At 55.5% G+C, this 26,629-nt stretch overlaps 1 protein-coding gene across 1 annotated transcript in view; it reads left to right on the top strand.

Annotated features, from left to right (window-relative positions):
- KCNJ3 (potassium inwardly rectifying channel subfamily J member 3) overlaps positions 1–3,489 on the top strand; it is a gene marked incomplete at both ends in the record, with an annotated part of 38,402 nt that extends 34,913 nt beyond the window's left edge. Inside the window, one exon of the mRNA XM_084264307.1 lies at positions 2,900–3,489. Within this exon, the coding sequence (XP_084120433.1) occupies positions 2,900–3,489 (590 nt within the window). The remainder of the gene's footprint in view (positions 1–2,899) is intronic.
- Between the last annotated feature and the right edge of the window lie 23,140 nt (positions 3,490–26,629).

Here is a 26,629-nt window from a genome sequence, read left to right as displayed (position 1 = left end):
CTCCAGTGAGCTTGCAGAGGGCTACGGCAGCGGAGCAGAACGTGAGGCTGAGCTTCCAGAGTCTCAGCTAATACATTCCAAGGAGGTATAAAGCTCCTCCTTGGAAAGCCTGCTGACCACAGCAGGCTGGGGAGATGTGGGGTGATGGATCAGGAGGTGGAAGCAGCCCCGTGGCAAAGTGGCTGGTGGGGATGGGAGAGCTCAGCTGATTCCCTACCCCAGCACGGCCCTGGGCACGCAGCAGTGGCTGAGGGTGGGGATGGGGATGCAGGTGCTGGCCAGTCCTGTGCACTGGTCCCCTTCCTCCCCCGAGCCCTGGCAGCATTGCTGCCCCACGTGTTCCCCCCACACCCCCTTACACCCATTTTAATGGATGCCATTTACAATAAAGCTTTATTTTCATCCTTTTAGCATTCCCAGAGCAAAGAGCGAGCTGTGCAAGGCACATCCCCCCCCACTCAGCTCTGCAGAGCAGCCTTGCTGTGGCCAGAGCCCCCCGGGAGCCCTTTGGCCACGCCGGGGGTGCCGCTCGCCTGCCCAGCGCAGCAGCAGCCAGCATGGCAATCACCAGCCTTCCTGCACGGGCAGAGCTGCATTGCAAGCAGTTTGGTACCTAAAGCACAAGGTCACTGGAGTTAACCAGCCATCTGCTTCACAGGCACGGCAGGCCCGGCTCCCAAGGCTGCTCCCACCATTTGCATGCATTATTAGCCGTGTCCCTTGGCTAATGAGGGCTCCTCAGGAGCCAGCTCTGGAGAAGCAGAGGAGGAAAGGTCCGGGTGCTGGCGGTGGAGGTACTAATGAGCGGTGCTAATGAGCAGCTGTGGAGTAAGGGGCACAGATGGAAGAAGCGCTCATGCTAATTCTCACTCTAATTACTGTTTCTCTGAAAATCTAGGGTGGGTTGTGGGGTTCCCCCCCCACCCCATTAGGTATGTGGTTGCTTCCACTTTGCTTAGTGAACAGACCTGAAACATGTGGTGACCAGGGGAAGGAGTACCATCAAGGCTGAAGTACTGGTGTACCTGAGCCAGGGAAGGGCTGGGACTGCCTGACCACGGGGTTTGAACTAAAACTTTGAGTCCATTAGAATCATAGAATCACAGGGGTTGGAAGGGCCCATGGGGTCCAACCCCCTGCCCAAGCAGGGTCCCTAGGACAGGGCACACAGGGCGGTGTCCAGACGGGGCTGGAATCTCTCCAGAGAAGGAGACTCCACACCCCCTGGGCAGCCTGTCCCAGGGCTCCCTCACCCTCACTGGCAAGAAGTTCTTCCCCACATTGGGGGGGAACTCCCTGTGCTCCAACTTGAGCCCATCGCCCCTTGTCCTGTCCCCACAGACACTGAAAAGGGACTGGCCATTTCCCCCCCTGCATCCCACATTTAAGATATTTATAACTATTAGTAAGGTCCCCCCTTAGTCTTCTTCTCTCCAGGCTGAACAGCCCCAGCTCACTCAGCCTTTCCTCACAGGGGAGATGCTCCAGGCCCTTCAGCATCATTGTAGCCTCCTCTGGACTCTCTCCAGAGAGTAGAGAGTGGTTTCTGGCTGCACATCACCCATCCTCCTCAACACAGCCCTGCTATTCTTCCTGTTGGGTAGATGAGGTGCTCAGGGATGTGAGCACAGGACAGGAATGGTTGGACTTGATGAGCTTCAAGGGGTGTTTTTTTTTTTTCCCCAACCTTGTGATTCTGTGATTCTTGTGCCTTCCAAACGTTCCTTTGATTTCTCCTGACTTACAGGCGTTCCTGCCAGCTCAGCAGAGGATGTGTTTGCAGAGGTACATTTACCTTCCTGAAAATCCAAATGTCACATTGCCAGCTGGCTGTGCTGGGATAAAATGGCAGGGTAATTCTATTTACGGATTACTACGGATACCGTTTTAAAAAAACCCTTAAGAAGCAGCAGTAGGATTTATCCCAGAAGCCTCCAGCAATCCAGGGTCATCATTTCCCTATGGTTTCCAAGGTCAGACGGGTCACTGGGATGACCAAGTCGGCGTGCTCAGACTTTACTCCATGGTGGGAGGCAGCAAAGGAAGAGGAAGGGCAGTGTTATGTCTATTTCTTAGTCATGTTTCTTCTTTCCTGCTGATTTTTCCAAGCTTGGATCTCAGCCCAGCAGCGCTGGATCTGTGAGCAGATTGCTGGTGAAGCCCTTTAAGAGGAATCAATGTGGTTCCCAGGCTGTGCCTACTGCTCGCTGGTGGGCTGGAACCGCCGGCTGGTTTGGGCAGCCGCTGCCCACAGCGAGGGGCTGGCTTTGTCTGTGCCCACCAGCTTGGTAAGGGCAGAGACTGGCAGGACAAGGGGGCTGGAGTGAAGCTGGAGGAGGGAAGGGGGAGAGGAGAGATTGGGGGAAGTTCTTTGCAGAGAGAGTGGTGAGGGGCTGGAAGGGGCTGCACAGAGAGGGGGTGGGTGCCCCATCCCTGGGGGTGTTCAAGGCCAGGTTGGCTGGGGCCCTGGGCAACCTTGTGTAGCTCCAGGCCTGGAGGTTGGTGTCCCTGCCTGTGGCAGGGGGTTGGAGCTCTGTGACCCTTGGGGGGGGGTCCCTTCCCACCCAGACCAGTCTGGGATTCTATGATGAGTTTTGTTTTGCATTAATTTAGTACCAGGCTGTGCCATTAGCCCCATATTTCCCTTTGTCAGCAGCACCTTCAGAAGTGTCTGTAAGAGTAGGTCCTCTCCTCCCTCTCTTGTCTGCTCCTTTCACCTTGAGGATGATGAGTTAATAGCTACTGCGTGTGAACAGTAGGCATGCCAACACCTTCCCTTTTGTACATTAAAAACCCATACATTTCATTGGGATATTGGGGGGGCAAAAAACCCCAAAACCCACATGATGTCTGTGCATCCACACTTGTGGTGAAAGTTTTTCTCCCTTGCTCGTTGCAGGGATGACGTGCCAAGCCAGGACATCCTACACCGAGGACGAGGTGCTCTGGGGGCATCGCTTCTTCCCCGTTATCTCCTTGGAAGAGGGGTTCTTTAAAGTGGATTACTCCCAGTTCCACGCCACCTTTGAGGTGCCCACCCCGCCCTACAGCGTGAAGGAGCAGGAGGAGATGCTGCTCATGTCCTCCCCCTTGATAGCGCCCGCTGTCAGCAACAGCAAGGAGAGGAACAACTCGGTGGAGTGCCTGGATGGGCTGGATGAGGTTGGCACAAAACTACCTTCAAAACTGCAGAAAATAACCGGGAGGGAAGACTTCCCCAAAAAACTCCTCAGGATGAGCTCCACCACCTCCGAGAAAGCCTACAGCATGGGGGACCTCCCCATGAAACTCCAGCGCATCAGCTCGGTCCCCGGCAACTCGGAGGAGAAACTGGTCTCTAAAACCACAAAGATGATGTCGGATCCCATCAGCCAGTCGGTGGCCGACCTGCCCCCCAAGCTGCAGAAGCTGTCGGGGGGCGGAGGGGGCAGGATGGAGGGCAACCTGCCCCCCAAACTGCGCAAAATGAATTCCGACCGCTTCACATAGCGCGACGGGACCGGGGGGCCGTCCTGCGGCGTGCGAACTGCCGCGGGCAAGGGCAGCGCGGGCAAGGACAGCCGGCCCTCCACCAGCTGGGTGCCTGCTCAACTCCTAGGTGTCCCCCTCCCCGCTGCACCAGGGGGGCAGGAGCATCCTCTGAGTAGCGGCGGCTGTGCTGTGAGAAGGGACAACAGGCCGCTGGGCGAGCGGCTGTTGGTGGGCATGTAGTATCCCAACACGCATGCAATAATAGTGTGCAATTTCTGCATATAGTTTTATGGCATGACTCCTACTATATTTATACTGTATAGCCTGAAAAACCATGGGGGGGAAGCGGTCCTTTCCCTTGTAAGAGGCAGTAGTAGGCAAACCGTGCAGGTGGGTAACTGCCAGGGTAAGTTCTGATGGGCTCTGGAACTCTTTATTTATTTCTCTTTTTCTGATGTGGATCGTGGCGTTTTGTTCAACAAAGTAGTTATGCTGCATGTCTTTTTGGGGTTGTTTTTTTTTTTTTCTTCCTGAGAAGAAGGTGTATTAGTTAATTCCTACCAACAAACCCACTCACCTTAAATTAACTGCTGGTTTTGATTTTGCTTTGAACGTTTTCTTGGGGGTTTCTTTTCCTGCATCTAGGCTGCTGGGGGGGAGGGGAAAAAACCCACCCAAAAGTATTCCCTAAGGCATTGCTGAGAGAAGAAACTTGTATTAGCCAGCCTAGGCAGAACAATAAATAAATAATACTCACATTTAGATACAATTAGTAACTGTTTTTTAAAAAATCTTTGTGGTTTATAACACACGTGCCAGAGAACCGTGTCACACCAGCGGGACGTGCCTGGTGTCTGGTGGCGGTAGGACAGCTGGACATGGGAACAGCTGGATGTCTCCATGAAGCCCAGCAGGAATTTATTCCGGGCCAACTGCACCCCAAAGGCAGAGTCATGATTCCCCCCACCCCACATTGCCTGGATTTCGCTCCCTCTTGCCTGGATGGCCCAGGTGGTGGTGGCCTGACCGTGGTCTCGCAGCCGGAGCTGTGCGGAGCCGGGGCACGCGGCGCCCGGCCGCAGTGCCAGTGGCATCACTCCTTTCTGCTTTCTCTATGGTGAAAATGCTGTTTAAACATGTTCTCAACTGAAGTTGACCCTGTGGGTTTTAAAACTGAGTAATACTTTGTATAAATGTTTGGTTTGATATCCTGCTGTGCTTGTGTTTGGGTCTCCTTTTCCATCTTGTTTTGCTCCGGCGGGGTTGAGCTGGGAGGGCTGGGTGTTGGTGAGGGTGTTCCCATCGTTGTGCTGCCCCAGGCCCTCCCCAAAACGCTGGAGGTTGGCTGTTACAGTGCTCAGGGTCACCCATCGTCTGGGGTCTGTGTTTGGGCTGGGTCATGATGCCTTTCTGGAGCCACCTTCTTGGAGGAGGAGGTCTGGGTGAGACAGGGCGATGGCTGCCACAGCCAGAGAGCTGGGTACAACGGCCACTGCCAACAGCAGCCAGGAGAAGGGCTGTGTGTGACATCACCTCTATGTCAGACCCTTGAGACCCCAGCCAGGTGACCCCAGGCATGGACACACGTGGGTCAGGAGGTGCACACGTGGCTGCAGTCATGGATGGGCACTTCTGGCTCTGGGCCACCCTCACGAGTGCTGATGCTGGCTACGGGAGTAGTGACACTTGAGCTGATGAGCTCTGAGGAGGAAAACTGGTGGTGTTAGAACTGTTGGCATGGAATAAGGACTCAGAACCTCGGCACTGCTGGAGGGTTGGTCAGACACCAGTGTGGCTCAGTGCTTCCCTGGAAGTTGCAGTGTCAGCTGTACACCCAAAGACTTCATGCTGACTTCCCCAGTTCCCCTCCAGCATTTGGCATGGGTTCTGAGGGGCACTGCATGCTGCTTACCCTGTTGGCTCTGCTTCACACCTCTCCTCCTGGAAGGGAAGGGAGTGTGTTGCTGCCTGTGCTGACCTTGTGCAGCGAGCAGATGCTGACATGGCCAGGTGACAGCTGGACGATTTGTCCCTGGTTTGTGACCACTTCCTCAGGTCATCCTGTAAAATACCACTGGGTTTTGTACCACATGTAACTCTTCTGCCAGCCCCTGACTGACAGTCAGGAATAGCCATGGTTGGTCACCAGGTGTCAACACTAAAACACCACTGAGTCCAAACCAGAGGATGTTGGTCAGCATGGTAACCACTCAGTCAGGGGCACAGCTAAGGGATGAGTTGATATCAGGCTTGGTTTTCAAAGGAGGGGCTCCAGCAGCTTGACCTTGCCTTGAAAAACCTCTCTGGTTTATTTGTGATGGATGGGGGGACCACTGCCTCCTTCCTGGGATGCTGCTGGAGCATGACCCAATTCCCTTCTGTGACTGCAGTTGGAAGAGACAGGCATTGTGGGTCCCTTCCAACTGAAAATACCCTTCCCCATCCCCTGCACCCAGGTTTGGGGCTCTGGTACATAAGCACAGGTCCAAGGTGGGGCTCCCCTGGGGCTCGCCCTTCTTTGCTGAGTTCTCCTCCCATCAGCCTTGTTGACAGCTCATGATACAGTTGACTTTCCTTTATGGAGAACTCCCTGTGCCGTGTCCCCAGACTAAGCAGTGGGGTGTCACCAGCCATGCCCAGGGGCCACCAGCATCCTCCCTCCCCAAAACCGAGGAGCCAAAAGCCATGGGGAAGGTGCCTGGCTTCCCCTGGCAGGGCAGCTGCTCCATGTCCTGCCTTCCTGAGAGCCCAGCAGCGATTTCCTGGGGGAAAGCTGGGCTTGACTCCCTGTGCCAGCCCGACTCAAGCAGGAGCAGCGCGGCTGTTCCGCACCCTGAGCCTGCAGCAGGTGCCAGGGAGCTGTGCCAGAGCTGTGAAACACACCGGCAGCCTGAGTGTAACCTGTGTCAAAGAGTGTCTGCAAGTCTGTGCAACGTGGGGACAGTATCCCCACTTCTAGTACACTAATGCCATGAGGAATGTGAAGTTCTGATTCTTTAACATCACACCCCAGCCCCGTCCTGCCAGGGTGTCCCAGGCTCCTGGCTTGCTCACAGCACTTGCCTCTGGCATTAACAGAGTGCCTGAACAAACAGGGATGTTGTTGACAATGGGCTGGGGTTGTTCATGTTAAGAAGTTAATTTTTTGGTTAATAGTTCATTTTCCTTGCTGTGGCCACTTTTAGTTTCCCTAAAGGGCCATTTTCAGCCCAGCCCTGATGCTTGTGCTAGGAAGCAGTGACCGTGTGATTGCACAGCCGGTCTGTGTTCTCTGCTGCTGAATCCATGCTTGAACTAATGACACTGTAAATTGTACAGAGCCAAATTACAATCAACTAAATGCATTTTTCCAGCATGCAGTCGATAGCTGTATAAATGTACAAGTTTATTTGAATTATACCAGATAACAGACTCTTGTATTCATTAACACTGCAAGCTCAGTTTTATCTAAAGCTGTATTAAACTTTCAAACGTTGTTGGGTTTAAACCTGTCTGTCTTTTGTCTGGGCTGCTTTTTATTACGTTAATAAATGAGGGTGTAACGAGGAGGTTTAAGGGCTGCTGATGTCACATCCAGGCCAAGCTCTGCCTGCTCCGGGAAGCAGTGAAAAGAAAAGCCTTGGGTTAGCTGAGCTGCACTTTCGGGGTCTTTGGGGAGGGTCAGGCTGAGCCCAGCCCCAGAAAGGCTGAGTCAGGGGTCTGACAGCCAACAGCAAAGAATCCCAGCATCACAGGGGTTGGAAGGGACCCCCAGAGCCCATGGGGTCCAACCCCCTGCCCAAGCAGGGTCCCTAGGACAGGGCACACAGGGCGGTGTCCAGACGGGGCTGGAATCTCTCCAGAGAAGGAGACTCCACACCCCCTGGGCAGCCTGTCCCAGGGCTCCCTCACCCTCCTTCCCACCAAGGGATGGGGATCAGACCCAGCTTTGCTCTGCTGGGCTCTTGGAGGGGGGGGAATGATGTCATAGCGGAGGCAAAACACCACTAGGAATGTGCAGTAAGCATCCCTGATAAACACTGGAGGCACCACACGGCGCCTGCCTAATGCATAATTTAGAATTTAATATTAAAAGAAGCAGGAAACAACAGTGTCCTTGACAAGGCCCATTCTTTATCCACGTACAGGCTGCCTGAGGTGTCTGATACAGAACCGGGGTATCGTGTGTGTCAGCTGCACCACGGGCCCTGCACAGGGTGTGTGTTTTATAAGGGGTGACTTGTGATTCTGCACACACACACACACACACACAGAGCTCTCACCGAGACCTGGAGCCCCATACAGACACCTTAACACTGCTGCATGATTTGTGTATCATAGAATCCCAGACTGGTCTGGGTTGGAAGGGACCCCAAGGGTCACAGAGCTCCAACCCCCTGCCACAGGCAGGGACACCAACCTCCAGGCCTGGAGCTACACAAGGTTGCCCAGGGCCCCAGCCAACCTGGCCCTGAACACCCCCAGGGATGGGGCACCCCCCCCCTCTCTGGGCAGCCCCTTCCAGCCCCTCACCACTCTCTCTGCAAAGAACTTCCCCCCAGTCTCTCCTCTCCCCCTTCCCTCCTCCAGCTTCACTCCAGCCCCCTTGTCCTGCCAGTCTCTGCCCTTTAACAAGCTGATTCCCCTCCTGTTCCTCTGCTCCCTTCAGGGACGGGGAGGCTGGATCATCCTGGGGATGTTCTCTGTCCTTCTTGCCACCAGCAGATGATGGGTGCAACCGAGACCCACCCAGCTGGCTGTCTGGGTGTACCCCCTGCACCCCTCACACAGAGGTGTGGGGTGATGACATGTAAACACCTTTTTTGTGATTTCCCCCTCCCCAGGTGCCTTCAGCAAGGAGCAGGAAGGGCTGTTGAGTAGGGCATCCTGCTCCCTGCTCCAGCTCCCACACTGGTTGCGCAGCCACGGGCCCTTTGTGGGTGATGTGTTTCTATGGTGATAGATGGGAATAAACCTGCTGCAGCCCTGGCTGCCTTGGGCTGCCTGTTCCCTGCAAGGGCTCTTCTCAGCAGTGGAAATACAGCATCTAACTCCCCAGAGGGCACCAGCTGAGCCTTGTGGACAAGGCCCCGGGCTTCAGCCCATGAAAAAAGCACTCTGGCAAAACTGCACAGGGAAGTAACAGGCTGTGTGGGTGCAGGTAATAACAGCCAGCATCCCAGTGCCAGGAATGACTGTCAGGGAAGGGGGGAAGGAAAAGATGGTTTGCAATGTTGGTCCTGTAGAGACAGAACATCCTATTGTCACAGGCAGGGCAGAGGCTGGAAAACCCATTGGTGCCCTGCATAGGGATGGAACAGGAGGCTGACAGACAGGGCTCTGAACAGCTAGGACGTTTTGGGGGAGAGTTAATTGAAAAAGGCATGTATTATCTAAAGTATACCTGTTTCATCCTTCCATTGAGGCCTGGCACACCCCTGAATGCCTCTGGGCCCTGAAGGTGTTCTCAGCCCTACCCAAAACCCCCAAACACGGGTTTTGCTGGAGCAAAACCTGAGTGAGTTTCCTTCTGTCCTCCCAGGATTCACATCACAACCGGCAGCTGCAGCCTCACCCCACCTCTGCTGAAGCTTCCACATCTCCAGTGCAGCCTTAGACACCTCTGTGAGGAGCCTCAGAGCAGTGCCCAGCAGGATTGCCCTCTGGAGCCTGAGGGAATTGAAGCATTTAGAAGTGCTGCTCCCCCAACTGCTCTCTGGCTGCTCGCTACACCTGCTGGGATAAGGGATGAAGAGGGGAACAGGGAACTGGGCCCTTACCCAGCCCCTGAAAGCGCTGCCATCACGGGGTGATGGGAAGAGGATGCAGGAGAGTCCTCTGATGGGGTGAGGAGGGGCCGTTGGGAGTGAGGAAACCTCCAAGCCAAAAGCCAAACCACAGCAGCAAACCAAACCCCTGAGCCAGGGGAGCATCCCCACTGCGACCAGGGCCTTGCACACCCAGGTCACACCGGCTGGGGGTCCCAGGCACGACCCCTGTCTGGTGCCCCCCAGGGCTCCATCAGGTAGGACACAGGCAGACACCTGGGTGTTCCAAGCTCTCTGTCTTGGGAAGTTTCAGTGTTAATTGTGAATAAGCAACAAGCAGCTGTACTGAGACACGTCCTGTGTCTGCTCATGAGTGTGTGACAACATCACTGCCTGTGGAAGCAGAACACACACACACACACACCCCTGTGCCCACACCAGCTGACCTGGGGATGGACAGACCAGTCACCCAGCCCAACAGCCACACCAGCCCCATCAGCCCTTCCTCAGGCTCCCTTTTTACCACCCACCTGTCTCTCCTTTCAGAAAACCACAACCCATCCCCAGGGTTGAGCAGAGGAACCCATCAGCCCCCAGAACAACAACCCTGAGGCTTTCACCACAGAGGTGCTGGTTGAGGGTTCTGACAAGCAGCAGGGCTGGGCTGGGCCAGGCAGGAGATGGGCCAAGGGGCAATGGGCTCAAGCTGCCCCAGGGCAGGGTCAGCTCAGCTGGGAGGGAAAAGTTCTTCCCTGGCAGAGTTGTGGGGCTGTGGCACAGGCTGCCCAGGGAGGGGCTGAGTCCCCAGCCCTGGGGGTGTTTAACAGAGGGGAGATGAGGTGCTCAGGGAGCTGGGTCAGCACAGGACAGGGACGGTTGGACTCCATCTCAAAGGGCTTTCCCAACCCTGTGATCCTGGGCATGGGGAGGCTGGCAGCAGAGATGCTGGCCACCCAGGTCCTCTCCAGCTTTCACCACAACAAGGACCCCACTCCCAGTCCTGCAAAGGTGTTTCTCCCAGTTAATTGACTGGGACCTTCTAAGCTAGCATCACCATGCATAATGTCAACATGCAGGGCAGGAACACAAGGCACCCAGTAAAAGCAGTCAACACACACTAACAGAAGCCTGTTAGCCTTCCTCAAACCCTGCCCAGCTTTCTCCCATCCACCCTTGCCTGTGGCAGGGGAAAGCAGTGCCAGGTATTTCACAGCCGTTGGCGCATCACCAGTGGTTTTCCCACTGGATAAAGACTTGTCAGGTGCATCACGACCCCCAGCCAGGCCAAGGCAAAGGGCTTGTCACATGCTGGGAAGAGCTTTTCCCAGGATTTTGTGTTTTTGTGTAGGTGGCTGTGATTGGAGTTGATGCTAATTAGAAGAAATGCCAATTCAGCAGATGGATTCCTAACAGGCCTGGTGCAGGGGCGCTGGGCGCCTGGAAGAGCAGGAGCACACTGTGTCAGTGACACAGCATTCCAGAGGCAGCTGTAGCTGACCTAACAGCACAGCATCCTCACACACACCCCACCTTACGGGGGGTGAATTCATCCTCATGCAGCACGGGCACCCTGCCCTGCACATCTCCCTGTGGCACAGGGCACAGCCACCATGGGGCACGAGCCCCTGCCCGGCACGAAGCCCAGGGGAACACAAGCATCACCCCCAGCTGCTCCCAGGGCTGCATCTCAGACTTGGAGCTGTGGGGCTGGGATGGAGCTGGGTGGCTGGGATGGAGCTGGGGGGCTGAGATGGAGCCCTGGGGGGCTGAGATGGAGCCCTGGGGGGCTGGGATGGAGCCCTGGGGGGCTGGGATGGAGCCCTGGGGGGCTGGGATGGAGCCCCGGGGCTGGGATGGAGCTGTCAGCCCCATCCCAGCTCACGCTGGCTGCAAGGCACGGGCCAGACCTGCGCTCCCCCAGCCACCCCCCAGTACCCCCGCAGCGCTCAGTGGGCATACAGGGGCTGGGATTCCCCCAGAGCAGGCAGACAGGGTCCAACTCATCCCACCCAGAGCCCTGAGCTGCCTCCAGGCCTTGAGCCGCTGCTGAGACGGTGCCATGGTAACAGCTCCATCCCCGGGGGTTTCCCCTTTGCCTTTGGAAATTAATTATTCAGCGTGGAGCAGGAACACAAAGGAGATCACCCACCCCTGTCCTGCAGGAATCCAGGAAGAAAGAGCTTCCTGGGGCTTCCAGGGGACACCAGGATTAGGGAAGGGTTTGACCTCAGGCGTGGGCAGCTCATTTGGGGAGGGGGTTGCCAGGTCCTGGGGTGCCCAGAGCGATCCTGCCACAGCAAAGGAAGGCAGCATCACTGCAGCACGACCAGCCCAGCTCTGACCTTGCACATCCCCCCTGCCAGAAACCCTCCCTGCTGCTGCCAAGCACCAGCCCAGCTTTCAGGACACACAGCCAGCATCCAGGCACTGGTTGGGGGTGGAGAGGAGGTTTCCCAGCTTTCCTTTACTGCTTCCTTTTTCCATTCCTTCAGGCATCCCTGAAAAGAGCAGGTCAGCTGGGGGGGCAGCCTGGAAGCCACTGCAAGGCAAGGGGCTGAAGTGATGGGTGCTGTGCGAGGCACACAGTGTGTGGGGTCGGTACCATCCCCATCCCCCACACTGCACCTTTCCAGGGGCAGCAAAAGGTGGTGTGGCATAAAGCAAAATATAAAGTGTCTGCAGTCCTTAACAGACTTATGGGAGGGGACTGAATGGAAGTGAAATCACAGAATCAGAGACTGGTCTGGGTTGGAAGGGACCCCCAGGGGTCACAGAGCTCCAACCCCCTGCCACAGGCAGGGACACCAACCTCCAGACCTGGAGCTACACAAGGTTGCCCAGGGCCCCAGCCAACCTGGCCTTGAACACCCTCAGGGACGGGGCACCCACCCCCTCTCTGGGCAGCCCCTTCCAGCCCCTCACCACTCTCTCTGCAAAGAACTTCCCCCCAGTCTCTCCTCTCCCCCTTCCCTCCTCCAGCTTCACTCCAGCCCCTTGTCCTGCCAGTCTCTGCCCTTTAACAAGCTGATTCCCCTCCTGTTCCTGGGGTCCCTTCAGGGACGGGGAGGCTGCAGTGAGGTCCCCCCACAGCCTTCTCTTCTCCAGGCTGACCCAGCCCAGCTCCCTCAGCCTCTCTCCATGGGGAGCTGCTCCAGCCCCCTGAGCATCTTTGTGGCTAAGGGGGCAGAGCTGCTGGGGGATGAGGCAGCACATGGTGGGTGATGGTGGAACTGGGCTGCTGCTGCTGCAGTTAGCTATGAGCTGACTCCAATTAGTATTCCTTATCCCAAAGTAAAAAACCCCATATATATACACCCCCCACATACATGTAGATACACATAACCTGCAGGAAACCACCAGGTAAACTGCCCATGTAATGTGCAACAGGATGGAGGGAGGCTGGATGGAAAACCCAGATACCCTGGGTAAATCTGATATGCAAATACTATAAATATAATAAGACAACAATAAGAATAAAGTAAAATGGGTTGTGGCCACTGCCTGAGCTGCAGGGATGCAGGCAAACACAAGCTGCAGCATCCCCTGGCATTCTGGGGGTCTCTGGGGTCCACACTGCACCTCAGAACAGTCCAGTCTGACAGGTGCTGCAGCATCGGGCTGGAGCCTGCAGGAACTGCAGGGTGGTTTAATACCCCACAACACAAGGGAGAAGCCACATCACTGCCTGAAAGGGGCATGCACCCACAGAATCATGAGAACAGGCATCACTTCAGGCATTGCACCCCCTGGAGCAGCTCTCAAGCCTTTTCTTTCTGAAGGGTTTAGTTGTGAGCATCAGGCATCCCCCGGGAACACAGCTCTGTGGCTGCTGGGAGAGCAGCTCCCAAGCTCCAGGTGCTGTGTGGAAGGCAGCTAGCAGCCCCTTCTCTGCACAAAAGGCTCTTCCTCAGAGCCATCCCTCACTGTGGCTGGGTACACTTCATCCCACTGCAGTTCCTGGGAGAACAAACCCTTCCCAGTGCCAGGTTCTGCACAAGTCTCAGGCATCGTACTTGCCTTGCAAAGGCTCCTCAAGAGCAGGAAAATCTCAGTTCTACCCATTCCTCTGCCTTTTAGTTAAAAACCTTCACCAAAATGCAACTTCACTGCAGCAGCAGCCAGTGGCTGAGCTGACCTCCCCTGCATGTAGAGAGTTCCCACTGAACCTGGCCGAGCAGCACCAGGCAGAACGATCAGGAGCAGCATGTGGAACAGGGGGCTCCCCAAACCCTAAGGAAAAAATAGGGGTTCTATTTCCCAGTCACAGACACCCTCTGGTATTGCTGGATAAGGGATACTGCTGAGTATGGCTTCTGCTGGGGATGCCAGGGCAGTTTGGGCACAAAGACAGTCAGGGTAACACGTGCCTGCCCAGATGCACAGACAGACACACGGGTGCTGGTACCTTCCCCCAGTCCACCCATCCACGTGCAGGAGCACACCAGCTTAACCCAAGGGCTGTTTGTGGGGGGTGGCTGGGGAGGGATGCTCAGTGCTCTGCATCCCCTCAGGGTGGTTTTAAGCTTCACATTTCCCCACCTTCACCCCCTTTTCTCACAGGGAGACTTCCTAGAGACATCAAACTTGCCCAGCTGCTGCTGGAACACGCAAAGGTCAGCAGCACGGGCATCGCAAGCCCTGCAAGGCTGGTTTCTCACCCTGCATCAGAAAGGTGTATCCTAGCTGCTAACACACAGCTGAACAACAACAACAAGGTGCTTGGCAACCTTTTGTCAAATGCACAGGGATTTCAGAGCAGTGCCTGATGACCAAGAGTTTCAGGAGTATCCCAGAGCCATCCCAGTTCCTGCAGTGCTCTGCTGGCACTGTGCACGAAGCCGTTAATCCCTCCAGCAGCTGCTGAACCTCCTCAGTAAGTCACCTCCAAAAAGCACAGGGTGAGCATGTATCCCCCGTGCCCTTTGTCAGCAGGAAAGGGTTTCAGTGGGGAAATGTTGGGCACAAGTGTAGGAGTTGAACCAGCTTTGGAACAGCTGGTGCAGCTGGGACCCACGCCGGGCTGCTGATGGTCCAAAGAGCCATGGTGAGGAGCAGCAATACATCAGAGTTATGCTGAGGTGAAGCACAAGGCACATATATATTCATTTAATAGGAGTCCATATGCAACCCCAGGCTAGAACCCAGCCTGTGTCTGCTGCTGCCCCAGTGGGACCATCACACCAGCCGCTGCCCCCAGGACTGGCCGCATCACTCCCACTCACCCACCAGGTCTGCAGTAAAACACAAAGACAGCTCCTTACAGAGCTCTTAACCCCAAGGGTTCACAGCAGCAAAGCTGCAGCTGCCTCTTCTCCTGTGCAGTCCCACTGGGAAGGGCTGCAGGACACAGACTGCTCCATCTGATGGCTCCATCGCTGCCACCCGTGGGCACCCCCAGCCAGCAGCCTGGGCAGGACGGATGCTGATGGGAGTGAGCCCTGCAGCACGGAGCTCAGCAGAGCTGTGCAGTGGCATTTCTGCAGGAGATCAGCAGCACTCAGCCCTCTGCAAGCCCTGCTTGGCAGCAGCTGAGGGCCAGGCCCTTGCACCACTTCCCAGACTCCCCAGAAAGCACATCCCTCCTCTTCCAAATGGCAAATGACACATTCCTCTTTGGGCAGCACCTCTCCCAGCTGAGATCTTCTCAGCACCTAAAGCTGCCTACAAAATCTCATACTGCTCCTGATCTCTCCACGAAGGAAGAAGAGCAATCTAAAAATTAATTAAAAGCCAATTAACACCTTTAATAACTGTGGGCACATGTCTATGTACACTCTGTGTTTCAGTAATGAAATTCTTCCTGATATCCAGCCTAAATCTCCCCTGGGGCAATTTCAAGCCATTCTTCTTGTCCTGTTGCTTGTCACCAGAGAGAAGAGACCGACCCTGACATCCCTACACCCTCCTTGCAGGTAGTTACAGGGAGCAATGAGGTCTCCCCTCAGCCTCCTCTTCTCAACACCCCCAGCTCCTCAGAGGATTTTGCCCTCCAGCCCTTTCCCCTTCCTGGTTGCCCTTCTCTGGACTCACTCCAGCATCTCAACATCCTTCTTACAGTGAAGGACCCAAAACTGGACCCAGCATCAGAGCAGACATTGGGCTGATGGTGCTTGGAAGGTCAGTGGTGAGGGCAGACAAGCCGTGGCAATTCAAGCAGCCATCCTGATGGTCTGGGTTTAAAGCAGCCAAAGCTCTTCCCAAAGCACTCAAGTCCCAGAAGGAATTCTGGAATGTAATCATAACTTCTCACCATAATTAAATATGCTCACGTGCTCCCATCAGCTTGGGTTTTCCTCTGTATCCTGGGAGCTTTTATTTATCACCCCCTGACACTCCTTCCAGATGCCCATACCAATCCCTGAGGATGTTTAATTACACCCATTTTCCACCCATCATTCACACCAAAGTCTTTAAGAAGCCTTCCTGGCACTCAAACACCCATTTCATGCACGACACAAAAGCAGCTCTTTGTTGTCATTTGGTCTCTTTTCAGAAGAGAGGAACAATTAGTTACCCAGCCAGTGAGGACCCCAGACCTGAAGCCTCATCAGCACCAGGGTGGGAGAGAAACCAGCTCCAGAGCTCCAGACCCCCATCATCCCAGCCCTGCCACTCCACATAGGTGCTGCACCCTATAAATCACAGCTATCACTAAGATAACAACGTCTGGTTGACTTTATAAAAGGAAAAAAGCCCCAAACAATAGGGGTTTTACACTCTTACACCACTGCATCCTTCCCAGCACCCAGCCCCATGGCCCCTGCCACCCACCCAGCACATCTCCCACCTCAGAGCAACACATGGGGCATCTGAGGGGGGGGGGGGAACAGAAGAGAGAGAATGTAAAATATCTGCCTCTGTGTCATTAATTTCAGCTCTGGCTGTGAAACTAATTAGTAAGGTCCTTGATATCAACAGCCACTCAGGAAAGCAGCAGCACCAGTGAACAGCATCATTCATATGTATATTTATGTGTTCTTAATGATACAGTTATAACACACAAAATACACTCTGCTTACTAGGATAATGATGTCAGACAGATGGGGGTTATATGTATAAAAGCAAATACATGTACAAAAGCAGGGAGGGGTTGCTGGAGCTGACTCCAGTAATTCAGGGTGCAGGAGGGGTCACCCAGCTCTCTGTCTCCAGGGTGGTGGGGCCCTGGCAGCCCCCCAAAGCACTCCCAGCCTTTGCAGTCCTGCAGTGTGGCTCCCTGTGCTTATCAGAGCAGAAATAATGAAAACCTGAAACCTGATTAAGTTTAATAAGTTGGGGTTTTTTTCTCCCCCTTCCATGGGAGCTGGTGGACACAGTGACTGCCGAGTTAGAGATGAATTCTGCTCGCTGAGCTGCCAGTGTTTTGGCAGAAACAAAATCCATCCTTCACAAAGGAGGGAGGATTCTTCTTCCACCAGGGAACTCAGGAATGATAATGCAAAACTAACTCAGCCTGATGGCCTGGAACTGCCAGCTCTGGGGGGCTGCACCGGACCTGCAGACCAAGCGCTTCTGGCACAGGGTGAGTGCACCCTGCACAGGTCTGGATGCTGGGAAGGAAAGGAATCATGCTGTCTGCTCACCCACCTGCCTTTCCCAGACTGACTTGGGCTCCCAGCAGGTCCAGGGCAGGGGTCTGAGCTCTCAACCAACACAGCTACCCAAACTGCTGAGGAAGACATTTCTTGTCCCTCAGCAGCACCTCTCCAGAGAGCCTGGAGGGGACACAGAGGGCGGTTTGCTCCTGCTGCATCCTGCAGCACTTCAGAGCACTAGAGACAGCTTAAGCACTTCACAGAAACACCTTTAAGTGCAGAAACCAGAGGACCAAACATGGGATGGCACAGCGTCCCCCAGCACTGCCCTCCTGCCTGGTGCTGCACCCACAACCACCTTTGCATGGGAGACAGGGACTGTGTCCTACGTGCAAAGCCACCCCCTGCCTGGGAGGTGGGAGCAGGCTGGGGCTGCCACATGCCCATCAGCAGGTGGAGGAGCTGGCAGCATCCAGGGATGTGCAGCTCCATCACACCAGGTACCAGGAGCTGGGAGCATCCAGGGATGTGCAGCTCCATCACACCAGGTACCAGGAGCTGGGAGCATCCAGGGATGTGCAGCTCCATCACACCAGGTACCAGGAGCTGGGAGCATCCAGGGATGTGCAGCTCCATCACACCAGGTACCAGGAGCTGGGAGCATCCAGGGATGTGCAGCTCCATCACACCAGGTACCAGGAGCTGGGAGCATCCAGGGATGTGCAGCTCCATCACACCAGGTACCAGGAGCTGGGAGCATCCAGGGATGTGCAGCTCCATCACACCAGGTACCAGGAGCTGGGAGCATCCAGGGATGTGCAGCTCCATCACACCAGGTACCAGGAGCTGGGAGCATCCAGGGATGTGCAGCTCCATCACACCAGGTACCAGGAGCTGGGAGCATCCAGGGATGTGCAGCTCCATCACACCAGGTACCAGCATCCTCCAGATGCAGGCACGTGTGCGCCTCACCGAGCCCCCTCCTGCCTGGTGTGCTCAACCAAACAACCCCTCAGCTGCCAATGCATTTAGAGCAAATGGAGGTTAAGAACACACCTGTCATTTAGGAAAGCCTGTCTTTTCTTCACTAACATCACTTCACACAGAGTCACCAGGTTGGAAAAGCCTTGTAAGCCCATTGAGTCCAGCCATCCCTGTGCTGTGCTGCCCCAGCTCCCTGAGCACCTCATCTCCCCTCTGTTAAACACCCCCAGGGCTGGGGACTCAGCCCCTCCCTGGGCAGCCTGTGCCACAGCCCCACAACTCTGCCAGGGAAGAACTTTGCCCTCCCAGCTGAGCTGACCCTGCCCTGGGGCAGCTTGAGCCCATTGCCCCTTGGCCCATCTCCTGGCCCCTGGCTGCAGAGACCATCGCCCACCTCTCTGCACCCTCCTGGCAGGGCAGGGGAGGTGGGGAGAAGGGCTCCCCTCAGCCTCCTCTTCTCCAGGCTCAACACCCCCAGATCCCTCAGCTGCTCCTCAGAGGATTTGCCCTCCAGCCCCTTGCCCAGCCTGGGGCCTCCTCAGCCCCCGAGTACCTCGAGGCTGCTTCCCACACCCCCCAGGACTCTGCTCAGGCTGATTCCTCCAGGCCACACAGTCTCTCCATTATTTACCACGTTCCTACCAGCTCTGCTCACCCTCAGCTCTCAGGACAGCAAGGCCAGGGGCGCAGTCCAGCCCCCTGAAGCACCCACAGCATCTCCTGCCCTACTGAAACCCAAGATGGCAGCAGGAAACAAACCATGGCCTGGGCCTGCTGCTGCTGCTGCTCTAGATAGATCCTCCTGCTGCCGCTTCCGTCGTGCCAGATTGGATTTGTGTCTCCCAAATAACCTCAGCTGGATCAGTCTGGATGGAAGCAGCAGCGTGGTGGTTTCCATCAGCCTTTATTGCGTTTGCCCAGCGCACGAGCCGCGTGCTGCCGGTGCCCAGGCCAACCAGCAGCCACAGGGCCCTGGGCACGTTCACCTGCAGGAACACTGACCCTCCCCTCCAAACGCTGTTCCCACAGCATGGCAGGAGCCCCCCCTGGCACTGCCCAAGCTGATGAGCTCCAGGTTTGGGTGGTATTTCCTCAGGTTCCTTTTTCTCCTGAGCAGTACCACTGCCCTGACCCTCAGCATCCTGAGCCCCATTTACTGATAATTAAGGAAGGGGTTGGAGCTCTGTGCTCCTTGGGGTGCCTCCCAACCCAGACCAGTCTGGGATTCTGTGATTTCCACTTCCATGAGGTGTTTTGGGCAGGACCTGCTTCATTCTCAGGAGCCTGACAAGGACAAAGCACTCAGCTCCAACAAACCAGACCTCACAGCTCAGCTTTAAGGAGAAATCACTTCCCAAAGGGACCTTTGTAGGATGCTTTAAACACTGGCCACCTGGTTTATTTTAGACCTGACCACCAATAACACAAAGCCTTCTGATGGGAAGACCTTGCCTTCTGCAGGAGGCAGCACAGCAGACAGAGCCTTCTTCAAATCAATCACCTGCAGCAGCAAAAGCTGATTTTCAGCATCACTTTTCCATCCTGTGATTAAGGAGAGTGGCTGTGTTGCTGTAAAACAACTGCCCACACAGCACCTGCTCAAGGCAGAGCTAGAATAGCAAGCTCATTTATCTTCCCAGGGTATTCTGGAAGAATAGGCTGCACAGGCATTGATCAGAGTTTCTAGCACTGGCCAAAAGCATGCACGAGGGAAAGAGTGATCCCAACCCAACCCCTAACCAACCCAGCCTTCTGACTGACTTCCCAGGGGTTTAACCCAAAGCAGGGCACATTCACACGTGAGGGAGGAGTAAATGAGGGACCAAGGCAAGTGTCCTCCAAGGAGATGCAATTGCCACCTGGAATCAGGGCTGGAGTAGTGCCCCCCCGGTCCCCAGCCCCACGGATCCAGACAGAAGGGATGCTCCCAGCCTCCCCCAGCCTCCCCCAGCCTCCCCCAGCCTCCAGGTGGGTTGAACTCCAAGGCAAACAAGTGTTTGGTGTGGAATGAAGTGCAGCACTGCCTGGGGCTGACAGGAAATGTGTCACTGAGGGTAAAGAGAGGGCTGAGGATCTGACCAAAGGCACTTGGACTGTTATTGCCTTCAGGGGAGGGAGACCTGACAGCAGGGAGACAAACCCAGCAGTGACTGATGCTCTTTCACATTCCTGTTTGCTTTCCATTAAACTTGGGCTATTGGGGATGGCTGCTGCTGGTTGAAAAGCCATTTAAATATTTCCCTCTTCATGTGTATTAAAATGCTGATGAGATACATACCCCACTGTCATTCTTCTTCCCCTTTCTCCCTTCCACTGGGGGAAACCACTCCCTTCATTCTTCAGCCTGAGATCTTCATAACCAATCATTCCCTGTTCCTCATCACAGCTTCCCCTGCCTTCAGAACATGTAATAAAGGAAACACTTTGGGAACAACTGCAGAAAAGCCCAGAATCTGTTTCTATAGAGACAGGTCTGCTCCAGTCACTGGAAGGTTTGTGAAAAGAAGAAAGGAAAAGGACCAGGACAATGGGCAGCTGGATACCTGTAATCCACCAGGATCTGGAGCTCAGAGATGAGGCTAATTAGTGAATAACTGTTGGTAAAGAGGGGCAGGGCACTGTGCTCTATGTACACCCTCCTGATGCTCCTCTGGTCCCATGAGGTGACTGAGGACCAGCTTCCCCACTCCCACAGCCAAGGGGTGGGGTAGGTTTGATTTAACCCGAGAGCATCCCTGGCTGTGACCACTAAGGGGGATGTATTTACTGCCCCTCACGTCTGGCAGAGAGGGAGAAAACCCACCAACCACCCAGAGAGAAGCTCCACCTTCCCACCCCAGCCACACTGCTGCTGGCACCAGCACTGAGCCAAAGACAGGCAGAGCAGCTGGGGGAGACATCACCACATTTCAGACTGGGAGCTGCTGGAGGTGCCCTTCTCCAGGCAGCACTGACACCAGTCACAGGCTGGAAAAGCCCTTTTAGCCCATCCAGTCCAACCATCCCTGTCCTGTGCTGACCCAGCTCCCTGAGCACCTCATCTCCCCTCTGTTAAACACCCCCAGGGCTGGGGACTCAGCCCCTCCCTGGGCAGCCTGTGCCACAGCCCCACAACTCTGCCAGGGAAGAACTTTGCCCTCCCAGCTGAGCTGACCCTGCCCTGGGGCAGCTTGAGCCCATTGCCCCTTGTCCCATCTCCTGGCCCCTGGCTGCAGAGACCATCGCCCACCTCTCTGCACCCTCCTGGCAGGGCAGGGGAGGTGGGGAGAAGGTCTCCCCTCAGCCTCCTCTTCTCCAGGCTCAGCACCCCCAGCTCCCTCAGCTGCTCCTCAGAGGATTTGCCCTCCAGCCCCTTCCCCAGCCTGGTTGCCCTTCTCTGCACTCGCTCCAGGACCTCCATGTCCTTCTGATGCTGAGGAGCCCAGAGCTGGACCCAGCACTCCAGGTGCAGCCTCACCAGTGCCCAGTCCAGGGGCACAATCCCCTCCCCAGACCTGCTGGCCATGCTGGGTCTGACACAAGCCAGGATGCTGCTGGACATCCTCCTCCTGGGAAGGATTTATTTGCTCTGTTCTACTCAGGTCATGGGCTGGGGCTCATTAGCTATTTGCAGGTCATTAACATTCCATTTCAAGACCATAAAGTACCCACCATGGGGAAAACCAGCTCTAGTCACACACCAGGCACATCCTGTCAGCCCTCTGAGAAAGAGGAGCAGTGATTTATCAAAGCATCACTCCACACCTCCAACTTGTGGTTCCAGGTGAGCTGTGTTGTACACACAGCACTCCAGTGAACTAAAACAGAGCTCAACAGCTACAGGGCTGGGGGTGGTTTTTGTTACCCCTGTTGCCAAGTTTTTAAAAGGTGGAGCTGTTACACAGGTATTATCAGCATTGTTAAGAGACATAATGAAGAGGCACGATGTGCTTGGAGCAGCAGGTGGTGGCACTGTGGCAGAGCTACACCCCCAAAACCTCATTAAAGCCCCTTTCTGCAACAGACAATGACAGGAGAGTTTTGTACTTCCTGCACATCCTGGATGCTGCACTCACTAATTAGCTCAGTCTAATCATCAGGACCTTTCACCCCATTTAATAGGCATTTCTATTTTTCCCTTTCCAATGAGGGCCACCAGCTCCCAGCCCAGGGCTGTCCCCTGCAGCCCCCAGGGACAGCTCCCAGCCCAGGGCTGTCCCCTGCAGCCCCCAGCCCAGGGCTGTCCCCTGCAGCCCCCAGGGACACCTCCCAGCCCAGGGCTGTCCCCTGCAGCCCCCAGGGACACCTCCCAGCCCAGGGCTGTCCCCTGCAGCCCCCAGCCCAGGGCTGTCCCCTGCAGCCCCCAGGGACACCTCCCAGCCCAGGGCTGTCCCCTGCAGCCCCCAGGGACACCTCCCAGCCCAGGGCTGTCCCCTGCAGCCCCCAGCCCAGGGCTGTCCCCTGCAGCCCCCAGGGACACCTCCCAGCCCAGGGCTGTCCCCTGCAGCCCCCAGGGACAGCTCCCAGCCCAGGGCTGTCCCCTGCAGCTCCCAGCCCAGGGCTGTCCCCTGCAGCCCCCAGGGACAGCTCCCAGCCCAGGGCTGTCCCCTGCAGCCCCCAGGTACTTTCAGGCTGTTCTAGATTAGTCTCACAAACAACCCCAAACCTGATGGCAAGCCAAGGGGAGGGCACAGGGGTTCCAGCCTTGCCTCTTTAAAATGAGCTTGGGGCCCTTCCCAGGCTGGCATGGGCAGAGGCTGGTTGGGGTCTGCAGCTGGAGACACCAGGGAAGGGATGGATCATGGCAAGGGGCAATGGAGACCCTCAGAGACACAGTGAGCCACAGGTCTGTGATGGGACTGGGAGGTTTACACCCCACCACCTTCAAGACATGGGGTTCTCTGATGAGCAGTTGCCATAGAAACAAGTATGGAGCTCTGTGATCCTTGGGGTCCCTTCCAGACCATGCCACGGGGCTGTGAGGATCTACATGCCAAACTACACCAGTTTGGAGAAGTCAGAGAATCACTTGGTTTCCCCAGGGGCTTTGCTCTGCATGAGGGTGTCTTATCTCTGCATCACAGGGGTGCCCCATCCCTGGGGGTGTTCAGGGCCAGGTTGGATGGGCCCTGGGCAACCTTGTGTAGCTCCAGGCCTGGAGGTTGGTGTCCCTGCCTGTGGCAGGGGGTTGGAGCTCTGGGACCCTTGGGGTCCCTCCCAACCCAGACCAGGCTGGGATGTCACTTGGGACCTGGCTGCTGGCACCCTGAGGAAGCACTGCAGTGAGTAAAGGTTTATAAAAGGCACCCTTCAGTCTCAGCTCAAGGCTCTGCCAGCTGCCTGGTGGAGCAGGAACACAAGGTGCAATGGATTTTACAGGAAGCATCCTGAGAGCCCCCAGAAAGCACCTTTAACTAAAGCTTTCACACTGGGCACTGACTGAGGGCTTTGCAGTGGGTTTTCCTGGGGTTTGTTTTGCTATTAATGAAAGTTTCCTGAGGAGGGAGGAGGAGGAGGAGGATGAAAGAGCAGGACTATGGAAAGCTCCATCCCTGTCTGGGGAGCCTGTACCCACTCCCAGGGCCACACACATACCCCCACTGGCATGCCCATGTGTGCTGTCAGTAACAAGAACTGCTCTGACCACACATCCCCCAGGCTTTCCCAGTCCACACCTCCCAACCCAGCTGGACACCACCAGGGCCCAGCTACAACCACTGGGGACACTTGGGACTATCTGGGAATACAGAGAGCAGCCAGCATCATTCCAAGCCTTCCCAGGGTCTCCCCAGTGGGGACACAGATGGTTTGTGGAAATAACAGTTAATTAAAAGATGCTGAAGCCTGCTGCAGGGGGGCTGGACCTGGGAATGGCTTAGAACGTGCTGGTTTCCAGATCCATTGCTCAGGAGGTTTGGTTGGGTTTTTAAGGAAATGCCAAGTTCCTTCCAGGTGGGAGAACAATTTGCTGCTCTGGATCCTACTGCCCAGAGTGGGGCGGGGGGGGCTCAGCACCACCACTGCAGCCCCCAGGGCGGGCTCAGCTCCACTCCCACTGACATCAGCACTACTCCCCTTCCTGCTTTCCAGGCTTTCAGCACTCCTGCATCTTCCAGGGACACAAACACCCCCCCACACCCCCAGTCAATCACAGAACAGTCAGGGCTGGAAGGGACCTCAAAGCCCATCCAGTTCCACCCCCTGCCAGGGGCAGCGACACCTTCACCAGCCCAGGGTGCCCAGAGCCCCATCCAGCCTGGCCTCAAACACCTTCCACAACCTCTCTGGGCACTCTGTTCCAGTGGGACCTGAGCTGACACCCCTCAGGTGAAGGGCCACCACGGCAGGGTGCAGGGAAGATGTTGCATTTCAAGCCATGGGAACACAACTGCTTCGCTCACAGGTCTCAGTGCTCCTCATTTTCTCAGTCCTGCCTTTTTCTCCCCTTAGTGTTTATAGTGACAGGTTCACAGGAGCATCACCTTGAAGTTATCACTGTTCCCAAACAGCTGTATTTTTAAAGCACCTTTTTTTAAAGGAATTAACTAAAAAAAAAAGGTGGCAGAGCTTTGCAGCAGTGTGCCTGCTGCTCCTGAGAAGGGCTGTGAAGAGGCAATCCTCTGCAGCACCCCAGGTTTAAGGTGCCAGGCTTCCCTCCATCACTCTCCCTCCCCTCAGTTTATTCCTAGGAGCAGCAGCTCTGCCCTTCACTAGGCTGTTTGCTGAGGGGAGGGGAGCTGCCTGAGGAACTCCCACTCACTGCAACCATCCACCTTGCTTTCCCTACCTGCCTTCTCCAGCAGAGAGTGACCCCTGGGATGCATCTGGAGCTCAGTAATGAGCAGCCCTCAGTTACACCCCACTCATGGCACAGGCTCTGGAGACTCTCTAATTGGCACCCCAAAGTTGCTCTTCCTCCTGAGTGTAATCCCTCCAACTGTGTGATCATTAGGGCCAAGGTGTTAAAAAACAAACCAGGGAGCAGAAAAACACCCAGGGGACGCTAAATGAAAATACCTTAATTAGGGGAGGAAAGGGGCTATTATTAGAAACTCATTTCTTATTTATAAGCAGCTTAAAATATGAATAAGGATCAAGTCAGCAGTTGCATAACTAGAACTAAACCAATTAGGTCAAACGAGACCCAACTGCACAGCACAAGCAGCACAGCCACAGCTCCAGCATCCCCCAGAGCTGCTAACATCACCTGGAAATCAGAGTCACAGGGGTGGGAAGGGACCCCCAGAGCCCATGGGGTCCCACCCCCTGCCCAAGCAGGGTCCCTAGGACAGGGCACACAGGGCGGTGTCCAGACAGGGCTGGAATCTCTCCAGAGAAGGAGACTCCACACCCCCTGGGCAGCCTGTCCCAGGGCTCCCTCACCCTCACTGGCAAGAAGTTCTTCCCCACACTGGGGGGGAACTCCCTGGGCTCCAACTTGAGCCCATGGCCCCTTGTCCTGTCCCCACAGACACTGAGCAGAGGCTGCCCATGGCCCCCTGTGTCCCACCCTTCAGCTATTGATCCCCATTGATCAGATCCCCTCTCAGGCTGCTTCTCTCCAGGCTGAACAGCCCCAGCTCCCTCAGCCTTTCCTCCCAGGGGAGATGCTCCAGGCCCTTCCTCATCTCTGTCCCTCCTCTGGACTCTCTCCAGGAGATCCCTGGCTGTTTGATCTGGACACAACACTCCAGGTGGGGCCTGAGCAGGGCAGAGCAGAGGGGGAGGATCCCCTCCTGTCACCTGCTGCCCACACTCCTCCTGATGCCCCAGGATCCCATTGTCTCTCTCAGCCCCAGGGCACAGGGCTGGCTCCTGGGAAGGGGTGAGGCTGCAGTGTGCCTGTCGTGGTGAGGGCTGGGCTCTACCTGCTGTGTGAGCCAGGGTGCTGGTGGCTTCAGATGCAGCAGCTTTGAAACCACTATTTAGTGAGGGGATGGCTCAAAACTGAGTCAAACGGTGTCTCCCTCCCCCATCCTCTCCTCCAGCCAGCCCCTCCCCTTGCTCACCCCCTGCTCCACAGCAGGGAACAGGCATCCGATGGGGGGGTCACTTCCCTGCCCCCCCCCCACCCCTTGTCCAGGGAGATCCAAAGGTTATTCCATATTTCAGTAGTACAGCCATGTACTTCCAAGCTTCCCCTACCACGTGGGGGTCCTGAGCAGGATGCAGTGGTACCTCAGTGTCAGGGCTCTGAGGATGAGCAAACCCTTCAGGTGGGGTTTGCAAGGAAGGAGCTATCACAACAGCTCATACTATTATTATTACCTATTTATATACATATTGAAGACCTCATGTGTAGAAGATGACTGATTAGAAAAGGATAAACAAAGGAGGAAGGAGGCTTGGAACTATTTGGAACAGCATAAACACAAGACAGGACTGAGGACAACCCAACCAGCTTAACCAGCAGCCATGGAGAAGCCCAGGTCATGGAGCCACCCAGCTCTGGCTGAGGGTTGAGCCAGGACAGAGACCAGTGAGTTGCAATCCAGCCCTGAAGTCAATAACTGCACATGCTGGTTTACACCAAGCAAGATTTTCACTGTGTCCTGCAAGGAAGGTAATTACCTGCCTGGCCACAAAATCCCATGCTATTAGGAATAATTCTACTCATTTAATAATTAGGAGATTAACCAAAGCTCTCTGTACAGCAGTAGTAAGAGTTCATCTTGCATGTTATGTGGGACATAGTTCATTAGTCACAACTAGCTGGTCTTAAACTAAGGATAACAGCCCTTCACACCCAACACAGCCTGCCATTGCCTCCATGAGCTCTACAAGCTGAGAACTCCCTTATTGCCTTCATTTTGTAATGGCAAACAGGCTGTGAACAGCATGAGGAGCAGCAGACACCAGGTGTGCCTCAGGATTCTAACTGCATCCTTCTGAAGAGACACACCAGCCTGTCTG

The sequence above is a fragment of the Gallinula chloropus genome, assembly GCF_964237585.1.
Source record: "Gallinula chloropus genome assembly, chromosome: 5".
NCBI lineage: Eukaryota > Metazoa > Chordata > Aves > Gruiformes > Rallidae > Gallinula > Gallinula chloropus.
Note: the sequence above shows the minus strand (reverse complement) of the source record. Positions and strands in the feature narration are given on the sequence as shown.